Source organism: Lissotriton vulgaris, chromosome 11 (genome assembly GCF_964263255.1).
Source record: "Lissotriton vulgaris chromosome 11, aLisVul1.2, whole genome shotgun sequence".
Taxonomy (NCBI): Eukaryota; Metazoa; Chordata; class Amphibia; order Caudata; family Salamandridae; genus Lissotriton; species Lissotriton vulgaris.
In genome coordinates, this window is record NC_141699.1 from 270,330,871 (window position 1) to 270,355,819 (window position 24,949).

The 24,949-nt window shown below is 41.7% G+C and overlaps 1 protein-coding gene across 1 annotated transcript in view; it reads right to left on the minus strand.

The window, feature by feature from the left end:
• The window catches only part of CABP7 (calcium binding protein 7), a 575,747-nt gene that overhangs the window by 83,607 nt on the left and 467,191 nt on the right, over positions 1–24,949 (minus strand). The window contains exon 3 of the mRNA XM_086944739.1: positions 3,633–3,745. Coding sequence (XP_086800865.1) covers positions 3,633–3,745 — 113 coding nt within the window. The remainder of the gene's footprint in view (positions 1–3,632; positions 3,746–24,949) is intronic.

Here is a 24,949-nt window from a genome sequence, read left to right on the forward strand (position 1 = left end):
GGGATAGGAGACCAAAATAAATTAAAGTTCAGTGAATGACACGGACAAACAAGGCTCACTTATCGACTATTGAATAGAGACACTAGCTGTTGATGTGGTGGAGCTGTTGATATAAGTTAAACAGTTTTACTGCCAGCTAGTTGTTGTCTGCAGGGCTTCTGTACAATAGAAGGAATGAAAGCTTTTGATCCATAAACAAGTTTTATTAATTAAATTAATATTTATATAATTTTTTTCTCATCATTTAATGTGATAAGTTAGTTTGTCGTAACTTTTTATTTTTTATTGATTCCAGATTAATATTATTTAAATTACTTTCCATTACAGTTTTGTCTTACATTACATTGAAATATTTTTAACAAAATAAACTTCCTTACATTTCCCTCTTTTGCTCTAGAGAGATCTCTAACCCTACTAATAGTAACGTTACACTCCTAAATTCATTCATAGGAAGCTCCACCACTCACTGAAGTAGGCGGAAACATTTACGAACCACCTGATTCATCTTTACATAGATGTACTCATGTGACAACGGTACAAGTTACATACCACAATAATTAGAATTCCTCTGAAAATGCCTATTTTGTGTTTACTTTCTCTTTTGGTTGTTTTCTAATAGTCTGTATTAGCCAAGTTTGGACATGGCCCTTGGTCGAAGACTTATCTTTTGAAGCAATTACCCTGTGTAGTTTCTATGCCTCCGCGTGGTCAGGGAGCCTTAGAAAGGCTCATCTCCAAAATCTGACAGGTGTAACAATAGTTACATTTAATCAGAATACAATTCTAAAGGCTGATCAATTAATTATATTCCTAATAATGTTGTTGGCAGTATTTAAGGTTTACTTATATATGCCAGTTTGAACTGATAGTATTCAGGAGGTGCAATAAGAAAGTCACACACTTTGGTGGTTTCTAGAAAGTTATATTAAAAATGGGTTCCAAACTGGCCCAAATCCACATGCAGTCAAGACAGTGACGTAATTTCACAACTTCCTGGTTAGTCTGGAAGCAGGGGAAATGTCTTAAAAATCAAGTATCACCTCATAATTGGAGAATACCACACATTGCTAGGCATATGTATCCCAGTAAACTACAAAAGATAAAGTACTCATTTAGCCACCCTTTCTTACCATAACTCTTTTCTTTGAAATATGGGTGAGGTCGCTGCTGACACGTGCTCTTGGGGCTTTTGTACGTGCACAATGTCCACAGGAGATAGCTAATTTGATATCGACAGTGGCGTTATCAGCAAGACCAAAGGGCAAGCAGTAAACAGTGACGACTATAGTGAGTTAATGTGTCAGGTCTCGTGCTCACATTGCATTTTAAAGTGTTCTACCACAGAGGTTTGCATAACATCAACTTAAATATTAGCAGCTCTATGCACAGTAACATCTTCAGGGTTTTTCTGAACCACATGTGGCTGTTAAGCGGTTGACCTACTGTAGTTATTTCTAGCTCTGTGGAAAAAAAGGCTAATTGGAATATGTTCTTAGTCCCACTAAAATATTAGGGCTTGCATACTGAGCCTTTTCTAAAACACCTACATTAAGAGGCTTCATTTTGATAGGTGGTGGATTTTATTTTTTTGCCAGACATCTCTAAAGTATAAGAAGCATTTTCTCGTGTATTTATGGTAACCTGGGGCGTAATAACATAAACTGCCTAGACTGCGCTAATTTACACCAAGTTGCTGTTTAGGTTCATATTTTATAGGTTTTCTGGTTTGAGGTTTAGCTCCAGTCCATTTTGCGGAAGTTAGTGCTGTATTGTGGTAGCAAAAACCCCCAAAATCTATGTTTTTGTCTAGGTAGACAAAGTAGTTAAATTGATTTTTACTGCTTCCAAACAGCACTTCCCACTTCAAAACGACATGAGGCACGGTATCACACCTTAACAATTTAGAACAACCCAGAATATAGTGCTGAATAGCACTTGAGTGCAAATTAACATTCGGATGGCTCCTGAATTGAGAGTGAGACACCTTTGTGAGTGTAATTAAGAACAGGAGAATGAAGAATATTTTAATCTCTCTCTCTGTGGAGCTGTTCCACAAAAGCATTTGAGATCAGGAAGATGCTTTACAGGAGAATTATTTTACGTAGTGTTACAAGTACATGCCCATTTGAAATGGCTTGAAACGTTCTACTTCCGATTAGTGAAAGCGTAAAGAGGCACAGTCCTTATTTGTGCTAATTCTTTATGAATTGTTTTCCCAGAATACTCCCATTTTATTCCTATGTTAAATGCTAGGGGTCAATCCATAAATGCATGTAAGAGTATGCAAATAATACTACATGAGTACTACATTACATATTCAAATAATAGTTTTCCAAATAGGCATCAATATATGACCCTCTCGCTTCCACACTCTCCAGAAACACAGTAATCTTTGACTATATGACTCGTTTGGCCTTTGTGTAATCAAATGTTCTCAAGCTTCAGTAAGATACGGAGAACAGGTACAGCATGTACAGTACAGTACAGTAGTGTAGCCTTTCTTGCTCACGTACATAATCCTAACCTCAATGGCATCAGTAGGTATAGCACAAACAGCAATGGTCTGAGCCCACACAGAGCAGTCTGTAAAGGACCACTAAAAGATGTCTAAAAGAGTTACAGCATATTATATACTGTATTTGTTGGCAGAGGAGAGTCACACTTGTAGAAGCCCGGCATGATGTGGAGGGTCATGCATAGCAGTCCTGGCTGACACTGACAGCTTGTTGTAGCTCTGGCTGGTGGCAGAGAAACAAGATGGGTGCACTTATAGCGGCTCCAGGTAGAGACATAGGCTGGAGGTAGGGACATAAGCAGTTCAGCAGTTGGTGATGCTGTTGAAGTGTGTTTGGTGGTAACCGGTTCAGACAGCAACAAAGGCTAGAGAAGGAGACGCTGGCAGCAACTCCAGGTGCCGCCTCAGTCGCAAGGCAGGCAGTGCAGGTGGGAGTGCTGGGTCATAAGCAAGAGAGGGCTGGGGATAGTAGAGTTGGAGGGGTCGGCTAGAGAGTTGAACAGGATGGTGTCCAGGGCTACTTGAGAAGGCGTGGTGTTCAGAGGTTGTGCGACAGATGACTATAGGAGGCAACATGCTCCTGACCAGGCTGATTTTGTAGCTTACCTATCATCTAAATTCAGAGCACTAATGTTTCCCGTATACCTAAAAGTCCGAAACATAGCTTTAAAAGACTGCCAGGCATCTGTTAATCCACAAATTGGCGCATGCGAATGGGGGCGGTGGTGAGGAAAATGTTTACTGGGTGTTTTATTTAATTTATTTTCTTCACTTGTTGTCGAACCTGGATTAGGGGAATTTACTCTTGCAGGGCATGTAAGCAAATAAACTGTACACTTCTTGTAAAACGTTATAAAATGATTTGATCTATAAAGAATACAATTCTTAGTAAAAGATACCTTTGTATTTATTGCACATACCGCTTCCTTTCAAATATTCTGCCAGTAAACTGCAATTACTTGGTGAGACATATTTGTAAACAGTGCTCAAACAACGCACTACCACATGCACATTGGTTCACAGATTATTTTGCCCTTTATACTGCATCCCCTCACCGATGTCCTGACACCTTTAGAGTACAAACAGATGTTATGGAGAAAATGGTGACCCCTAGTACCTTCCAAAACACTGTGTCAAAGTCTGTTCCGTGGAATTTATCTGGCACCCCGGAGGTTGTGATCTTGGGACCCAGCAACGTCACAAACTCTTCAAAGTCTACCTGCCCGTCCCCTTGAAAGGAAGCGACAGCAAAGTATTAGACAGAAAAATAAAAGAAACTTACATCAATAGCACAGATAGAAAGCATGAGTTAAATATCAAAAGCGGGAGATGGCATTATGAGACAAACAAGGGTGTTCCACTAAATGGTGTGAAGAGGTCAAATGTCAAAAAAGCGAGCAATGTGAAAACATCATATATGTAATGTAAGGTATCATTAAACAAAACATTGTAGGGAGTGATATCACTGATAAAAATTAAGAAAGGCAGTGACATCAGAGGTATCCTAAGCATAGAAAGGGAATTGACATTACAGGAATAGGAAGGGTACGAAAGTTTCTCTCATTTATCACATAGAAAAGGAATAACCACTAAGGAGGTCAACAGGAAAAGAGGCAGGCACCGCAGCAGTCATGTAGAAAAGGAACAAATATCACATGAATAACCAGCATTGGCAACGCCAGTAGGCCTGTGTTTAATATGTGGCATAAGTTCATTAAACCCAGGAAACATAAAACAGTCCCTATTAAAAGCACCTTTGCTTTTGATACTGTTGTGTTTTTATTTCCATGGCACATAAAGGTCACGGTGCCAATTGAACCTTCATTATAGTTATTTATCAGTTTCTGTAACCTAGAAAGAAAGGAAGACTACAATAAAGACTCCTATTCACCTTCTTTTGGTATAGAAGACTGTATGGAAAGTAGGGGAGCTTATATACAGTATGGACAGCCATTCATTTCTTTAATGGTAAAGTTGGCCACCGTGAGTGCACAGCCTTCAGCATTCTCACAGCACTTACGTGTCGCGATGCATGCTTGTGCTGTGACTACAAAACTCGTTGGTTGTGTGGTAGTTTTAAACAAATCTGTTGAATAAAAGGAAATATTTATGGACTAATTCTTTGCGTTGACTTTATTGACTTCGGAGCGAGTGCACCTTCCAACCTTCTTTTTGAACTTGGCTTTCATTTAACACCCCTCGACGGCGGGTGTGGTAAGAGGCTGCACCACCACATGAATTGGTAGTACATATTGACTGGATGTGCTTGGCCTTTGCCTGCCGTTTGTTCTTTCATTGATAACTGCACTTGCGACTACCTGTTTAGTAGTAGACTATTGCAATTTTTGGTGTTTAGTGGGGTGTCTTGAGCTTTTGGTCCTGGTGTCACTGTACCTGCTCCACCATTGAAATCATAACCCTGTTGTCTAATACATAACTGCACTTGTGACTGTCTTGTATATTAGTAACATTTAGCAATAATCTGGGTTTAGTGGGGTTGCTAGAGCTTTTGGCCCCTGTGCCACTGCACATTTAATATGGAGCATAGAGGGAAAAAAACCCTGGTCGCCATCCACTCAAAGAGTTATAAACAACAAAAAGACCAGGATCCTAAGACTACAGAAATCCTAATCTATCGTATTTCCTATTGTAGTCCACATGAAGACTTGTAGTTTTCTACATAACCCTCATTATACTCTAATAAGTAGCATGTATTACTGTATAACATAAAACCCTTTTAGACAATTTGTTGACAGTTTTTAAGAAATCAGGGACTCTTAAGGTGACATTCTCAACTCTTCCAGTCCCATACACACAATTCTTAGTGTAAAAAAATGTGAAAAGGGCAAAATGACCCCTCACGGGCGCACCACCAAGCGGGTAACTGGCAGGTACTCACCAGATAAGCCCATTTTTGTCATCATTGGCGGTCATTAAGCCCAACAGAAAAGTGTCCAAAGAAAAATGTAAAAGGTGTTTAAGGTGTGCGTGCAGTGAAGTGAAGTGAAAAAGTAGATCACATCTCACAGTGAGGCAGATAGTGATTGAAATTGAAAAAATTCACTCGATTCACAACAACTTTATTCTTCTTCTAAGTGAACCCTCTCAAACTTAAAAAACAGCATAGGATGCTATATATGCATACTGCTGTCAAATGCCAACATGTTTCTCTGCTTCATATATTTTTTGCAGGTGCCACTGCACCTGCTGCCTCAATAAAATCCAGTCCCTTTCAAATGCGAGGTAACTGTAATTGTGACTGCCACTTCAGTAGTCAAAATATAGCAATTTTATGTGTTTAGAGAAGTTCTTACAACTTTTGGGCTCTCTGCTACCACAACTGCTGCACCATTAAAATCAACACTCTGTTGTCTGCAAAGTAACTGCACTTGTGGTCGCCTGCTTAGGAATCAAATATTGCAATATTAGGTGTTTGGTGGAGTGTCTGTAGCTGTTGGTCCCGGGGCAACTGTACCTGCTACGCTATTTAAATCATGACCCTGGTGCTTGGTAGATAACTGCACTTCTAACGCAGCACAGGGGATTGGATGGAAGTCTGTCCCAGGGGCTGCTGGGACTAGGAAGTGGAGAGGCTGCGCAACCCATTTCTGGAAATGGCCGGTGGCTAAAGGTACTTTTTTAAAATTAAAAATATTATTTTTAAACTGCCACACTCCCCCTTACGCGTTTCCTCCAGTTCATTTGTGGCAGCCCCCACTGTCTAAAGCATCTGCTTCACACATCTAAGTGATAAAAAGCAATCATTCCACCATACTGTTAGAAGCTGTCTGCCTTTTCTGTGGGAAGAGATCCTATCTTGACAGTGAATCGGGCTTAAACAGTGTAAACAGCTTTAGCAGAAGTATCGTAAATGCAGAGACGTTTTAAGGCATGGGCAAAGTGAGCCCTGGCCCAGGGCCCCAGCCTTTTAGGGGCCCCCTGATAGAGCCACCTCTGTTCTTGCCCTGATGATCTTGAATAATTCTTAACAGAGTTTTTTACATACCGTTTTCCTTTCATTTATTTTTAATGTGTTGATGTATTAGAGTCCAGTACAGTCATTTGGAAGAGAAATGTCTGTTTTTCAACACCATGCAATATAAAGACAGTTTATTTTAGATCAAAACAGGACTTCACATATGAGAAATAGCAGGGGAATTGCAAAGATTATATTTTCAATATATTAGTGAGATGCTGTTGTATTATGATAATGGAATCACACATCGCCATCCCTGAATATTTGAAGTAAATATAATTAAAATTTGGACGAGTGTGGCTGTATACTGCCAGTGGCCTGGCCAAAGAGGGAATGAAAGAGCTGAAACTGGATCATAAATACAAAGCTGTTACTAACAAGGGCCGCCAAACTGCGTTTGGCCCAGGGCCCCTGAAATCCTTAAGATGTCCCTGCGTAAATGCATGCAGCCAAGGGACGTTAACACAAAAGTGAATGAACATAGTAATTCGACAATGGGAACTGATAAGAGCCCCCATTTAAGATACATTAAATACACCAGATTTCACAAGCACAGCGCAAACGATGTGCAGGCGAAACCTAACAAGGCTGATAAAAGGGATAAACAAGGAAAGGATGAAACACGAGAGGGGCTAATAGTGAAAGGAAGTAACATCAAATGGATAAAGCTCTAACGAACTAAAATTTTCAAAATTATTTCCCGTCTTCTTACTACACAGACGTCTTAACTTGCTAAGTGTCTTGACCGAGTATTCTGGTAACACTAAGAAAGGCTTTTTTTTCTTCTTAGGTGCTCGGCCAGAAAGTGAAGAACTACACTCTCAAGCATGAGTGACAGCAGGTAGATGCCAATGATATTCAAGCTCCATTGTGAGAGGGTCCACAACAAGAAGATGGGATCTGTGTGTGTGTCAATAAAACACTTAAAAGATCACTACCACACCTCAGTCATGTAAAATGACTTAACTGTATCAGGTGAGCCACAAGTAACCATGAGAGAAAATATGAAGCTTACACATTGCCTAAATGTCACGTGTGAGTTGAATCCTTCCTTCAGTGTTACATCAACTATATATATTTTCAATTGAGGCTATTTAAAAAATAGTAGTTAATGTGATGCTTTGCATGGCTTGTGCTAGCAAGTATGCAGTTAAAGTAATCACACAAAATCTCTGATAGATAGAAAGGAGATGTGTACAAATTAGACAACACTTCTATTTTCAACCCCTATGTGGACAGCACATTTTTTTTTAGCTGTTTTCAAATATATTCTCTGCCTTTTCATAAAAAACATATCAACATGTGACATAATATGTATGGAGAGTAAACATTCCTCTGAGTTTTTTTAAGCAAACGTTTTATTCATGACAGGAAACGGTGTGTTTGTGCCTCTTAAATTTATGTCATTATCTGCTATAGAAATGGTACATTGATTTTACAGTAGCTCTCTTAATCATAAATTACCAAAAAGAGCAACAATAGGATATATGTGAGTCATTAAAAATACCTTGGAACAAGTAAGATGCCCTGGTTGTTGTCTCTGCATCCTTATACTGATCGCTTCCCTTCAACCCTCTCACTGCCCCATAACCTAATCCAAAGTGACTACTAATTAACTTCAGTTACTCCTATTACTGCATACTGATTCATGACATGTAACATCTTGTGCCTCATTTTCAACGGCTCATTTTCAACGGCTTACAGGTATTGTCACATGCCATTTGGCCTGACTACCACTGTCTAAACTCTCTATTGATTCCTGGGCCTGATAATTCCAGAACCAACCTAGGTAATGACCTGAAATATGCTAACAATAAAGTTAATCAATGGCTGGAATCGTCACTAGACACGCTAATTCCGAAAAATTGGAGGACCAGTAAAAAGACAGGCATTGTGCAGCCTAGTACTCCCCCCAAAGTAAGAAAACTGAAACAACTATGTAAGCGCCTGGAGAGAAGTTGGAGAAAGGACTTCTCTACTATTAGCAAAACTAAATATAGAAAAGCCATTAAAGCCTACAAGGCAGAAATAAGAACTGCCCAATCTGGGTATTATGAAAAGAAGATTATCTCAGCCTCCAACTCCTCCGTGAAATTTTCATAATTGCGAAATCCCTCCTTAAGCCTCCTGAGGCTGAATTGTTTCTATAAGAAAATTGAAGATATCTATTTGACCTCCCCCCCCCCCCCCCTTGTCAGTTTCTGTAAATACCCCTCTTGCAGATGTTCAATCCTGATTGCTAGACCCTCTCATTGAAACAATCCCTCTCATGGATATGAAATCTTTAAAAAGTTAACTCGCCCGTTTGAAATCCGTCTCCCCAAGTGATCCTGTACCCCTTACCATTCTCAATCAGGTCTTTGACTCTGTCGCTTCAGTGATTCTGGATCTCATGAATATTTCATTTTCCTCTGGGATAGTTCCTTCCTCATGGAAACGGGCCATGGTTAGAGCTCTTCTGAAGAAACCCACTCTTGACTTTGAAGTCTTTGCTAACTATCGGCCGATATCGCTCCTACCAGGGATTGCGAAAATAAGTGAAAAGTATGTCAACTCCGTCCTCTCTGCTTTTTTGGAGGGGAATGAACGCATTCACCCCTCTTAAATGGGTTTTAGACACCAACAAGGCACGGAGAAGGCCTTATTAGTGGTGGTTGAAGAATCCATGAAAATTCTGGATGTGAGTGGGTCCCCGGCTATTGTATTGCTCGACCTCAGCGCGGCCTTCGACACGGTCAATCACCAACTATTGATCGCAAGACCTGGAGAGATTGGGGTCACAGAAATCTTATTCAAATGGCTTGAGTCTTTTCTGGTAGATAGGTCATTCCAGGTCTTTGAGGACAATTTAATCTCGGAGAAGATGCCTTTGCGATGTGGTGTGCCTCAGGGCACCTCCCTGAGCCCCACGCTTGTTATTGTTTATTTGCGCCCTTTGACCGAGGTGGTCAAGCCCTTTGGGGTTAGGATCATCTTGTACGCTGATGACACTCAGCTGATTGTGTTCCTCAATCTTGTGGACAATACGTGGATCAATTTGGCCAACTGCTTGAAAGGGGTCTTCGCTTGGATGGATGACTTCTTCCTAAAGCTGAATGCAGCCAAAACCGAGCTGATGTTTTTGGGCAAGACCACTTACCTTGATACCAGCATACTTTGGCCAAAATGTCTAGGTGTTATGCCACCCCCCCCCCCCCCAAAGATCAATTAAAAAATCTCAGGGTGTGGCTAGACCACAACCTGAATTTTAACGAACAGGCACGTAGGATGGCAGGTACCTGCTATGGTATCCTGAAAATGATTAGGAAAGTTATTCCCTTTCTGCCCTTAAATGCTAGGAAACTACTGAGGCAAGCCTTGATTCTTTTGCGGCTTGATTACACCAATGTGCTCTACCTAGACTCACCTTGCTCTACCATTAAAAAACTGCAAACAGTTCAAAACTGTGCTGCATGACTTCTTATGCAGGCTCATAATCGAGAATCTGCTAAATCCCATATCATCTCTTTGCACTGGCTGCCAGTGACCGAAAGAATTCAGTTTAAGGCCCTGTGCATTGCCCATAAGTGGCTCTCGTCCAGGGCCCCACCGATTCTTCAATCTATCATTTCCCCATACCTCCCTTAAACCATCTCTGTGCTCCGAGAAGAAACATCTTGCAGCCATTCTCCCTCATTGTGGCAAAATGCTGGAATCAGCTACCCGACCACATTCAGCTTGAGGCCAATTATCTGTCCTTCCGCAAACTTCTGAAGACGCTGCTGTTCCCTTGAATCCTCTGACACATCTCGGTTGATGGCTCTGTCTCTAGCGCTGGGAGGCCTTTGGTAGCCATGCGCTATATAAATGTATATTCATTCATTCATTCATTCTCCCAGCTGATAATCTGCAATGGCTTAGAGGTTTTGTCACATGCCATTTGGCCTGGCTACCACAGTCTTCCAGCTGCTATCACAAGAGATCTTTGATGGTGTCTTGTACTTTTCAAAAGAAAATGTCAATATTTGAGGAAGATTTAAAGCATTATGATGACAAATTGGAGTAGGTATTAGGGAGCTTGGAAGAAAGTGGTAATTCACCGGAAAAGAAACCACAGTTAAAAACTGAAATATGGTTCTCCAATATTTGATCTTTCATAGATTCACATGCTTGAATCATTCCCCGTCATCGAAGTGGGAGTCCCATGGTACCATAATAAAGTAGTATGTGCCACTATCATAGGCTGTAATGTCAAGCAATGAAAAAGTCAGTTTAATGGCCTATGTCCTTTTTATTTAAAAAAAGGGTCAAATTTGAACTATAAATAATCAAGCGACAACACCCTCTACAACACTCTCAACAGAGGCTGAGTCCCTCAGATTTTCTACAGCACGTCATGTGAAGGGAGTCTCCCTGAACTCTGCTCAGTTTATTCCGATATTTCTTCTTTTTGGATCATCCAAGATTATATTTCATGTTTCTAATTTCTCTGACCCTAGCACTAGTAAGTAAGAGTAGCAGAAAACAAGGTAAAGGACTCCAAAATATGTCTAACCTTCTCCTCAAAAACTCTCACATTGTATGTGTAAATGTATACATTCAGACAGATTAGGCTATTATTGTGTTTGCTTTATTACTGGAACTACAGAAACTTAGATCTGTCATTTTCTGATGAGGACAGTGAGGATTCCTTCACCTCACAGGAGGTGTCAAAGAAAGAGGTCACGCCAAGGGTATCTAGAAGTCGTGGAGAAAAGCCATAAAAAGTCTGACCATGAGTCTTCTAAGACTCTTCTCAGTGAGAGAGAGAAAATGGGAACAAACTTCCTCAAAGGCAGACCCTACAACTCCCTCTTCATCTCTGATACTACATCAGGGAAATCCTCATAACCTGACGGTGAGGCGTCTATGGCAAAACCACAGTCAAAATCTTTATCAATTACAATGACAACATCTATGACAACAACCATGTCAACTATTACAGTCGCACCTATGACAGCCTCATCTTGGAATGTCCTCATCTACGATTACCTTATCTGTGATGGCCTCATCTATGACGGTTGTCTATGATGGCCTCCTCTACGATGGTTGTCGATGATGGCGTCCTCTACGATGGTCGTCTACGATGGCCTCATCTATGATTGTCGTCTACGACAGCCTTATCTATGATGGTCTTTTATGACGGTTATCTATGACGGTTGTCATTGATGGTCGTCTACGACGGTCGTCGACAACGACCTCGTCTACGACGGTTGTCTATGACAACCTCATATCCGATGGACGGCGACAGCCTCATCTTTAGTGGACTACGACAGCCTCATCTTCAATGGTTGTCTTTGACAGCCTTATCTACGGTGATCGTCTACGACAGCCTCATCTATGACGTGTACAACTGTCTGATCTATGAATGGTCTCATCTATGAATGGCCTCATCTACAATGGCATAGTCTACGACAGCCTCATCTACGATGGTCGTCTATGACGGTTGTCTATGACAGCTTCATCTATGGAAATCGACTGCCTCCTGTATGACTGCCATCTATGAAGTCCTTGTCTACGGTGACCTCGTCTTTGACTGCAACCTCAATGACGGCCTCGTCTATGAAGAAGCCTCGTCGATGACAAGCATTGTCGACATCAGCCTAGTCGTCTACATCCACCTCGTCAACGACAATCTCAATGGCAGTACAAATGAAAACAAAAGCACTGTAGTCGTCAAAAAGAATAAAAGACACCTAATCTAGAATAACTTAATGTTAAGAATTAAGACTAATATGAGCATGTCTACAACAGTCAGCAATATATGAAGAGGCAGTATGTGGAGCAATTTCACCACTTTTTTCCACCTCCAACTTTAGAGCCTGGCTCAGGTCTATGTTGCTCTAGTACTAGACCTACAGAGCATGTTACAGGATTTCTACAAACACTTTTCCAAGCCTGCAAGGTCACATTGTGTCGCATATGTCCACATTCTCCAATGCTCCTGCCACTCCAACAATGATCCCAGTGCCAAATATTGCCATGCTTCCTTGGAATGACCCGTTTACATCTGATGATGTTAGAGAGAAGGCCCACAACCTGTGGGTTCCCCACCAGAGGATTTTTGGTGGTTTCTATACCCTTACAGAACGAGCAGCCAAACGCTTCCAACTTCCAATAGCAAACAAGCAATCAGTTTGTTTTCTTTATGATTTTAAATAAGCTGTGAGACCTGTTCCAATTGTTCATATATATATGGGAAGAATTACAATCATGGAAAACCCTTTCACTCATAACCCCGCCTAACAAGACGTTTTCAACTATGTCTGGTGCTACTGTACTGACTGGCAATACAGGGCATGTATAACCACCAGAAGTGGTAAAATATTGCCACATACATAGAATTTCTACCGGAAGACAGAAAGGGCAGAAACAAAAAATATTCTGCAAGGAGTGAAATGTCCTCCCCAGAAAACATAGATTGCACTATAGATATAGCTTCAATAGAATTCCCACAACTGGCAGGGTTAGTGGTCCTTAGACGCCAAGGTTGGTTCAAGGCAATAGCGGCCCGTATAGGGCGAGCTGCCGGGCAGTGGTGGAGGAGAGGCAGGGTGGGTGGTAGTAAACACCGGAATAGGGATGAATGCTGGTAAGTAGACAATTAAATCACATTAGGCGATGCAGGGCGCGCAACAAAATCTATTTTATTGATTTAATTGTCTACTTCCCTGCATTCATCCGTATAACGATGTTTACTATTCCCCCGCTCCACATCACCACCCAGCAGCACGCCATATACAGGCCGCTACTGGTTCAAGGCCACAATTATTAGAACCTGAGGTGCAAGTATATCTACCATTTTTACCTTACCATGGCGTCGCACTTTTTGGCAAGCACGTTGATGACGCCTTGTATGCAGTCAAGGCTGACTGACACCGCATGATCTCTTGGCCACAGTACAGTTTCAAAAGAAACAACCATTAGATGGACTCATGAAAGAGACACTTATCCATATCAAGGAAGATACCAGAGATATCAGACTTATCAACCCTCTCAGTAGCCCTTAGGTCAGCTTACGTATAGTTACAATGTTCTGGTGCTGCTTATGTCATCCTGTGGAAAAAAACAATTCCAAAATGTTGTCATCAGAGGCAGAAAATTTGCATTGGATCTGATCACATGCCATCGGACATTATAGTTCACTCAGAGGGCTCCCACCTCATCTCTATCGGCTTAGGAAGGGATTGCTAGCTTTGCTAACCAAAGGTTCCATAGAGTAAGGCCAACATTCTCAGCAAGAAACAGGCTTCTATTCTTGGTTTTTCTCATAGACACGAAAACAGAGTAGTGGGGATTCATCATAGACCTCTGGACATTAAACAAGTATTCCGGAAACAATCCTTTTAGGTGGTAACCCTCTCCAACACCACATGACTGGTCTTAATTTGCAGGATTCATATTTCTGCATTTCCACCCATGCATCAAAGTTCTCCCATTTGGCTTTAAATCAGCTTCCTGCATTTTTACCCACTGCCTTGGCCCTGAGGCAGCTTTTTTTCAGGAAGGGCAGTCATCAGGCATTTCCTCACCTCCACAACTGGTTGATAAAAGCACCAACGGCATTTCAAGCTTCCAAGGCCACAGATGCTTGGCCTAAAGTTGTTTCACAAACTAGGTCTCCTTGTAAACTATCAAAAATCATCAACTCCTCCCTCAAAGAAGAATCTGTTCCAGGTCCGTAACACTAGCTACTGTCCAAGACAAAGACTTTCTATTCCAAGATTAGCAACGAAGGCTCTTGGAACTGGATCTCGAACTAAAAAACTTACATTCTGTTTGTTTGTTCAATTAGCTTCCGGGTACAATGTCCTCAGCGATCAATATGATAACTCTTGCATGCCTGAAAATGAGAGCCTTACAGGAACAGCTACAAAAACAATGGATTCAAATAAAAAAATTATTCAAGGGCCTGGTGAACTTCACACATGTATGATGGAAGTTCTAGCCTGGTGTTCCCAGATCTTCCACCTGTCAGAGGACCCCACGCTCTTGCCTGAAATACTTCACTTCGTAGCGATTATGGATGCCTCCCTGGAGAGCTTGGGCAGTCATCTACAGAACCTGCAAATTCAAGGAAAGTGGTCTCCACTCCAAAAGAAGCTCAAAGCCATCTAACTCAGGGCCTGATTATGATGGCGGTATGACGAGCGACCGACCGCCATCCTGTCGGGAACGGGACCGCCCAACTAGCTGATGGCGGTCCCTCCATCGGGGTTAGGATGCAACCCCCTTCAAGGCACACGCAGTCCAAAATAAACACATTGCACATATCCCTGCACTATGGGGCAGGCACTGTGCAGTACCTGCCACATGGTGCAAGGGCATGTAGGGGGGCACCACAGGTGCCCCCCAGTGCCCGTATCGGAGCACGAGGGCGGTAGGGGGGCCCACTGCAGGCCTCCAAGTCACTTTCTGCCTGCCTTTATATGGCGGGTTAACCACCATGAAACTACTAGCGGAAAGGGGCATTGTAATCCCTACAGCGGTGCCTGAGCAGGCAGCGCCACTGTTGCAGTCCCTCTTCTCCTCTGCATCAGTAGGCTGGCAGAAAAACCCAAGGTCATCTTCACTCATCCCAAACTGGCTTTTGGCCCCATCAGGATACCAAAACTGCCCTTTTTTCAGTGGTGGAGAACGCCAGGAAAATTATTGACCAGGGAGGGTCCTCTGCCATTATACTCCTCGACCTCTTCGCAGCCTTCGACACTGTGAACCTCAGTATTCTGGTTCACCATCTCAAGAAGGCTGGAGTCTCAGGATTAGCTCTGGATGGCTACGTCTTTCCTAGAAAATAAGGCAAAAATACACCCAAGCACCCGTGAATTCAAAGGAGCATTCTTTTCAGAGTTTAGTGAAGGCACAAAAAGAAAGTAGAACAAATAAGGCAACTTTTTTCTTTTTTCTCTTTCTTTTTAATCAGTCTTCCTGATGTCAGTTGTTCAGGTTACCGGCGTGAGGGACAGAGACTCGAGGAAGCTCCCATCAAGTCGCATGTACCGAATTACAGGAGGCGACGAAACACGTGTTGGCTTCGAAAAACCTAAACAACTGACATCAGGAGGACTGATTAAAAAGAAAGAGAAAAATAAAGAAAAAAGTTGACTTATTTGTTCTACTTCGTTTTTGTGCATTTACTAAACTCTGAAAACAATGCTCCTTTGAATTCACGTGTGCTTGGGTGTATTTTTGCCTTGTTCTGTTGGTTTACCACAGAGATCTAGGGATGCAGGTGGTTCTCCCTAACCTTAGATCACGGTCAACAATACTTGATGATAAATGATTAATTTTTAAGTGTAAATACCCAGTAGCGCCTACAACCTATTGCCTATACCACCGATCTCACTTTAAACTTTCCTAGAAAATAGACATTTTCAAGTGTTTAAAGGAGACACCTTCTCCAAACCCCTCTCCCTTCAATGTGGAGTTCCCCAGGGCTCCTCCCTGAGCCCCACTCTCTTTAATGTGTACATGGCCCCATTGGCGGATATTATATCCCCCTTCGGGGTCCACATTGTCACATACGCAGACGATACTCAGCTGGTTGTAGAACTAAATCAGACCAAACAGTCACCCATCGACCTCCACTTCTGCCTCAAGGAAGTCACCAACTGGATGTGCCCCTCCCATCTGAGGCTGAACGGTGACAAAACCGAACTGATGGTGTTAAGCAACCAGCTGAGTTTCATATCAAACACCATGTGGCCAGCGTTCATGGGTCCAGCCCCCATCTCTACAACTGAAATAAAGAGTTTGGGAATCTGGCTGGACCATGAACTCTCATTCAAAACCCAAGCACGCCAGACCACTGCAGCATGAAATGGCATTCTTAGAACGACCCGGAAAATACTCCCCTTGCTTCCTAATCATACCAAAAAACTTTCGATCCAGGTCCTGGTCCTGTCTAGGCTAGATCTCGACAACTCTCTCTATCTGGGTGCCCCTACCTCTGTCATCAACAAGATACAAACTGTGCAGAATTCAGCAGCACGACTGCTCACTGGTTCGAGCCGCCAATGTTCAGCTAAACCCGCCCTTCGATCCCTCCATTGGCTCCCGGTGCAGGAGAGAGTCCACTTTAAGCCATTGTGTATTGCCCACAAATCCCTGAAGGGGACTGGTCCCCCTCTTTTCAAGGATCTAGTCAGACCGAACAAGGCCTCTAGATGTCTCTGCTCGGACGATCTCTATCTGGCAACGGTCCCCAGAATCAGAAAGTCCAGATCGGGGGGGGGGGGGGGCGCCTCTTCTCATATAACTCCTCCAAGCTTTGGAATTCCCTTCCTGCAGCCCTTAGGAAAGAACCCAATCACCTGGTTTTTCTGAAGCAGTTGAAAACTTGGCTTTTTCCCTGAGTATTCCCCCCCTCCCTATCGTAGTCGTGCTGCAGCTCTGGGATGCCCCCGGGTAGCCATGCGCAATATAAAAGCCTTTCCATTCCATTCCATTCCCCCTGACGCACCAACGGGCTCCTTGAGCCCGTCAGATGCGTGAGCTAAAGAACGATGATGGATTCAACCCAGATCTGTGACTGGGGGTGAGTGTCTGAAAAGTTTCAGCGCTCTGTCCATCATCTCCTTGTGCTTGCTTTGTTCACCCTAAGTTGGCAGGGTATGCCCAGACGTGGGTCCCTTGCTCACTTTGCCACTGGATTCAAGCTAGCCTGGCTGATGAGGGCTGTTAACCCGAAACTGGTCCCAGGATGCTTGTTTCCGGTCCAGGGAAGACATGGCATGGCAGTTTGGGCTGGGCTGTTCTCATGAGGCACAGGGTCAAGACTGATTTGCATATAGCTGTGTCTGAACTGGGGTGGCGAAATGAGCTTAAGAATGATGATGGATTCAACCCAGATCTGTGACTGGGGGTGCGTGTCTGAAAAGTTTCAGCGCTCCATCCATCAACTCCTTGTGTTTCATTTGCTTATGGATTTATGTACATTTTAATGTATGATATGTATATTTATATATTATTTTATTAAATTGCATATGAATATGTTATGCATATGTTTTCTGCCCACCATCCACTATTTGTGCTAATACTATGATATGTAACCATACAGCAACTGTTTGCTATTCTGATTCAAGCATGTGAATCTATGGAAGATCGAATACTGGAGAAGAAAATAAGTTACTTACCTGTAACTGCAGTTCTCCAGTATTGGTATCTGTCATAGATTCACGTACAAACCACTCTTCTCCTGCAGAGGCTCCCCTTATAGCTTGGAATTCTTTATTCCCTCCCACTTGTGCTTGAAAATATGAGTGACTCAGCCTCTGAGCCTCTGTTGGGAATGTTCTATAGGGTGCTGTCGCACTCGCATACCTCACAATGGGAGCATGCATTCCGAGCGGAATGCATGCCTGCATTGTGAAAAGCAGGGGTGCAGTTCATCCCTGCACCCTGTGGCCGGCACCCCAAGGTGCCTGCCACTGGGTGCAGGGATCAACAGAGGGGCGCCATAGGTGCCCCCACACCACCATTCTGCAGCCTTGCACCCATGGGGGCCCTGCTTGGGGCCCCCAGAGACAGTTTATGACTGCCTTTTCATGCTGGAAACACCGGCACGAAAAGGCAGTGAAAAGCTGCCATCGTACTCCCTCTGTTATAAAGAGGCGACTGGGGGAGTACTGAAGGATTTCCGGACGGTGGACAGGCTCTCCGAGCCCGTAGTAAGCCATCTGGAAATCCGAGTCGGATTTCTTTCTGACTGAGCCCTTCGGAATAGCTTAGTCGGAAAGGACCCAGATCGGAATCAGGACCTTAGTAGAGAAATCCAAAGTAGTAATTGCATATATGCTTACTAGGAATCCATTTGTAAATTCCTGACAGATGTAAAAAAGTTATGTTGAACCTTAAACATAATTTGATGGCCTAAGATAACTTTGTGGATAGGAATTAATATGTTTGTGCCCAGAGCATTGAGTAATGAAATGAAAAAAATTTCTGTTGTGGAAAGGAATGTATTAGATTGTTTTTAGGTGAGAGGTAATTTCAGCTTCCATCTATGATAAAGCATTTCTTAGTTCAAATGGATTATAAGCTGCAAATTCTTGAGCAAATATCATCATCTATTATGAATTTATTATAAAAATCTATACGTAGTTCTGACCATATCCTGGATATACTGAGGAGCTTCCAGCGAAATCTGATGGTCGACTTAATGTGAATAGCCCAGAAACATTCACTAATCGTTTTGTAGTGAATCATGTACCACCAGTAGATCTATCCTTGCTAGAAGCCATTTTCAAGGAGGTAGAATCAACTCCACTTGAACAATGAGGCGGAGGCCCTTAGCCCAGTCAGTACCTGCTTCAGGGGAAAATCATGAAATCTTTCCAATCTTCACGAAACAAAAAATGAATAATCAGTTTTTAAAACTCAGGAAAGTGAACCTGTACCTAGCAAAAGAAAGAAAGGAAAGAAAGGAGGTAAAATAAGAAAGAAGCAATAAAAGTTAAATTCTCTGTGGTGGATTCACAGACTGAAGTGCCTGTTAATCAGGCACTAACATTATAGGCACTGGCAAAGGTAAATCCAAAAACTCCAATCAATAAAGATGTCAGAAGTCTGAAAGCAGCTAGAAGTACTGACGGTGTCACCGCTAGTATAGAAAATCCTTTTTCATAGGTCACTCCCTCTTTGAATGATCTAAGAGTTATTTATTATCCATTATCTGTTTTAAATCCGACTGCTAAATCATATGACCCATATATGGGGTCTGGTTTCAAGCATACTTTAACAGTCCAGCAAAGGTGCTCACTCGGTCATCAACAAGGATTGGTCCTGTTTGAAGCAGTGACGACTCTGGACTTTATTGCTTTGTTTGATGACATTTATTTTGCAAACAGATCTTTTCTCTTGAACTGTTTAACACAAGTAGGTCAGTTAAATATGCTAAGGAGTAATGATATAAAGTTGATGGAATGTCACTCAGTGTGATAAGAGGTCATGGATTGTTTTCAATACTCCCGTAATTTTTTATCTGATTTTGAATAATTGTGAATTCTTTATACTGAGAGGGATTGACATTATTCCATATTGTCCAAAATCCCACATGCCCACAATGAATAGATTTAAGTATGCAAACAACTCTAGCCATCTAGATAATTGTTCAGTTTCTCAAGAGTAATTGGCGCTTAACACTAAACTGACCATAGTATCCCATAAGGCAGATTCTAGAAGGGTACATGTTGTAGGTCAGAACTCAGTTCCCGCCCCAAGGGAAGATGACGTATCACAATGGCACTGGTTGGCAGGGGCACTAAACAGTGACAAGGACTTGCGGTCCACCTCTTTGAGGCATCCTATTTAACAATTTTATCATAATTCTTTCCTGGAATTTGGCAAGCTGCTCAAAAAATTAGGACAAAATTATTCATTTGGATCCCTTGACTAGACATTATATGCCTTCAAGAGAATTGGATAGCAGGCTCCTTTGAGGTAAAATATTATTATGTCATTAGCAATCCTGCTAAATAAATTGAAGCATGTGGTAGAATAGCCACGCTACTGTGTATCAACTACTGGTGATCTAATAAAGTATTTTCTCACCCTTCAAACTAACTGCATTGTATAGTTTTCTCTAATTACAATGGTGTAGTTTCATCAATGTCTTCCCTTATTTTGTCAGTTTTTTTAAATACCCCGGTAATTTGAATAACACCCTATTAAAATATTTGTTTTGATTTTATAAATGCTATTGCCGACCAGGAAAATAATAGGAACACAATAATTGTAGGGTTTTTTAATGACACTACCTTTAACCATACTAAAAGACTGCTCTGTGGCACAGAGAGGGAAGAGGCACTGAATATACCTATGGCAATCTTCCTGATAGGCTCCAGAATAAACAAAAGAGGGTCTCTTCTGCTGGAAGCATGTTGGGACTGTGAGGACATCATAGTAAATGGCAGATTAGATAAGGATAGTACGGCTCATCCCACTCATAATGCACGCGTAATCTCCTCAGAAATGTACTACATTGTATGCTCTTACTCAGTCTTCTGCTGTTTAAAAAATTAAAGATGATTGATAACATATGGAGTGATAATAACACTTTATCACTCATTATAAATAGGCACCAGAAGCGGTATCTCTTTAGCAGAGTGGCAAAAAGGAGGAGGTACATCTAAATACCTCTAACGGATTTGTCTACTTGAATATGATTTGATTTTTGATTTATTGATGTTTAATATTTATAAAGTGCAAACAAATGCCAGAGGGCGTCTTGCCGCTGCACAAAAAAACAGATGAAATAATAAACAGGAGAGAAAGCGGGGATAGTAATCATGCCTGAAAAGCCAAGTCTTTAAATCCTTCCTAAACTTTGGTAAAGAGGGCCCCATTTTTAACTCCAATGATAACTGATTCCAGTTCCGGGCCGTACAACACACTAGGTGCCTGCCTCCTCCGGTGGCCAGTCTGTAGGTGGGCACTGCCAGACATCTTGCTGAGCAGTTGCGAAGTTTTCTTCCTGGGCGGTACCATCTAAATCTACCTTTCAGATAAGCATGGCCAAGGCCGAGATCTGTTTATTAAGAGTTTTCCATCATACAGTTACAGTTCAATAAAAGATACAATATTAGTACAAGGGTGTTAATAGTTGACTGGGTAAAAGAGACGTGTGTGAGCTCATTACTATTAGTCCAGGGTATATCCCAGCAATGCAAGAGATTACTGGCCTGAGTAGCTCGTAACAGGAGCAAGACATGTCTTGCAAGTGAAGCAGTCTGTGTGTAGCTATATTATCTGCAACATTCCATGATAATGACATCAAACCTTTATGAACTGTATAAATGTGAGCAAACGGTTAGCTCAGAGGGAACAGAAATAAACAACATGAGGAGCAGGTGAAATAATCAGGGGTGGGGACAAAGAGGGAAAACAAAGAGGATTCGCTGTCGCACAATGCTGCTCCGAGTCACCTTGAGAGGTTCCAACAACACTGTTTAAGTCTGTGTCTCTTAGCACATATCCCAGTGTATATACAAAGAAACATTTCAGAGAGTGGTAACGTGACCCATATAGGTGTTCCTAATTGGGTACTGATTACAGATCGGAAGTGTCACTTGTATCCCCTTCGTGACATAATGCAACTTGGTGGGCCGTCAAAGATTGTGTCCCAGTTGGATGAAATGGGATACTTACGTAGGCCCAGAGTGTCTTCCCTACAGAGAGAGACTCTGTAGGGAAGACCCTCTGGGCCTACTTAAGTAAGGCCATGGAGAGCTTTAAAGGCCATGCAGTGGCCTTTAAAGACAATTTGTTTTTACCAGGAGCCAATGCATTTTTTTTATGGCTTGGGAAACCAATCCAAATCTAGAGACCTTCATCAGCATATGAGCTGCCACGTTTTGTAGGACTTACAGATTATTTGTTGATTTCCTTAGTAGATTCTGGTACGGACCATTACAATAGTCCATTCTAGGTAGAACTAGAGAACTAGAGCAATAATAATGGTCTTTAACAGATTAACAGGAAGAAACTGAGTGATTTTCTTGACTGAACTCAGGACGTAGAAGGAGGCCGAGGTGTCTCTATTCACTAGTGCCTTGTAATATAATCAGCTATCTATCAAGACACCCAGTTTTTTACCTTCTGGGTTGGCGAAGGTAAAGTGCTGAGTTCTTCAGGCCACCAGTCCTGTGTCCAGAATGTTGGGTTATTGCCAAACAAAGTGACTAAGATCTTTGATGAATTAAGTTTTAGGTAATTTTGATCCATTCACCGGCCCACAGCACTCATACAGCTACAGAAGGTCTTATCCACCTCTGTGCTCTTATACAGTAGGGAGATTACTATTTGGGTGTCATCAGCATAGTAGACTAAAGATATCCCAATGGATTTGATTAATGCTGCTAGGGGTGTAACATACAAATTGAACAGCGTTGGGCTCAAAGATGAGTTCTGAGGGACCCCACACAGCAGTGTGAAGGGCTCCAATGTAAAGCCCTTATAGGAGACTGATTGAATCTGGTGAGTTAGGAATGATCTCAAAAGATTTATGGCAGCACCTTGGATCCCCAGGCTCTGTAACCGAGAGATCAGAAGGTGATGGTTGACTATGTCAAAGGCCGCAGATAGATCTAACAGGATGAGGACGGCATTACCCCTCCTTATCCACAGAAGCCCTGATCTCTTCTGTTACAACTACAACTGCTGACTCCGTACTGAAGCATTTTCTAAAACCACATTGTGTATCTTCTAAAAGAGAAACAGGGCTATAGTTATTAAGGTCCTGCTCATCCAGAGACAGTTTTTTCAACAGTGGGAACACTAAAGCAGCCTTCCATTGTTTTGGAAATACATCCGAACTAAACATGGCGTTAAATATGCATGTCAGATGTGGGGCTGCTACCTCTGGAACTAAATGAAAGATGCTGGGTGGACAGGGGTCCAATGGTGATCCTGACTTTAAATTGAAGATAGCCTGCACAACTTGATCCTCTGTTACTGGAAAAAACTCCTTGAAAGTAGCCTTGTCAGGGAGCCCAGTCATTATTACGTAATTATTCCTGCCTACAAATTCGCTGCTAGAGAATTTTTATTAAAGATGGCTTCGACTTTCTTTTGAAAGAAACATGCTGGTGCATCACAGAAGACTGGAGTTGAGAGTTTGGTTACAACCTGGAAGAGAGCTTTTGTTGAGTTTGTAGCTGCTTTTATCTGTTCAGAAAAGTAAGCTCATTTTACCTCTAACAGGATCTTTTTAAATGGTCCAATACAGGATTTGTATTTCTCTCTCTCTCCAGGGTATTGTTATAGTCCTTCCTCCAGACGCTCTCTTGTCTACGGCTGCTTTGATTTGCTGCCCTGGGAGTTTTCTTGTATCATGTGCAATAGGCTTGCCTCTTCTCATTATTTTTGTTTTGGTGGGGGCTAATTTATTAGGAGCCCTATTAATCCAGCTTTTTACATTTTCCACCCTTAAGAGAATATCAGCAGTGTCTTCTGGCTGAGAATGCCTCAGAGTAGTGCTCAACTCTGGGGCTTGAATCCTTTTCCATGCCTGTGAGATAACCGTTTTATCTACAACCTTCCCTCTCTTTAAATTATTGGGAAGCGTTATGTCCCAAATGACGACCTTGTGGTCTGTCCAATTAAGCGGGAGCATGGCTGGACAAGAGAGCAACAAATTATGTAAAAGATTCTGTCAAGGGTGTGCGCTGCCTTGTGCATTTGACCTATTACACACTGTGTAAAATTAACATAAGTAGGTCTACATCCGGGTCTGCTTTGTTATTGAGATGAAAATTAAAATCTCCTAAAATTGTAAAACCAGATTTGAAAGCAGAAGCTTCCAACAATAATTAAAAGGACTCGAGAAAGGGTTTTTTTGGCCCAGGGGGACGATAAATCACAAGTCCATTAAATGCTCGAGATTTCTTTAACTCAAGTTTACATAGAAGAGCTTCCTGGGAGTCAGAGGATGCCGGTGTACATGTTTCTAATAGAAAGTCCCAAAAGGTAACTGCTATACCGCATCCCTTTTTATGGGGTCTATCAAGCCGGTCGATAGTATAGCCTATGGGAACTGCTGCCGTCTTCTCTTGTTAAACAAGAACAGTTGGTTCTGTCAGATATAAGACAATTTCTTTGCTATATGGTGAATATAATTTTTCTTTATATAATTCACACAGTCCGCATTTATGGTATGATATGTAAGGACACACACAATAGTTCTTGATTTGAAAAGTTTTTCTTATTATAGAAATCTTACATGTATCAAACAATTGTAAAATGTTTCTGTCAGGGACAGAAATAATTTACAATCACATACAGGGTGAAATATTTAGTGACTAGTAGCGACAGGTGATGACCATGCTATACACGAATAAGTGAGGATGAAATATTCACATTTATAAAAAACATATATAAAGAAACATAGATTTTCATCAGTCCATTTTCAAGAAAGATTAGTCACAACAATCACATTGTTTTCTTTTTTCTTATGTTGTGACTTGTGATGGACGGATTGACAAAAGTAAAGTTGACGTTTGAAAATCTATGTTTTTTTATATATGTTTTTTTTATAAATGTGAATATGTCATCCTCACTTATTCGTGTATAGCACAGTCATCACCTGTCACTACTAGTCACTAAATATTTCACCCTGTATGTGATTGTATATCATTTCTGTCCCTGACAGCCACTTTTTACAATTGTTTGATACATGTAAGATTTCTATAAGAAGAAAAACCTTTCAAATCGAGAACTGTTGTGTGTGTTCTTACATATCATACTGTAAATGTGGACTGTGTGAATTATATAAAGAAAAATTACATTCACCATATAGCAAATAAATTATCTTATATCCGACAGAACCAAAGAAGTCCGAATTTCAACAATCTATAAATGGGAGTGCTCAATGTACAACACTGTGCCACTCATCCAGTGTTATCTCGTTTGGAGAAAACTTGTCCCCATACATATAACAACTA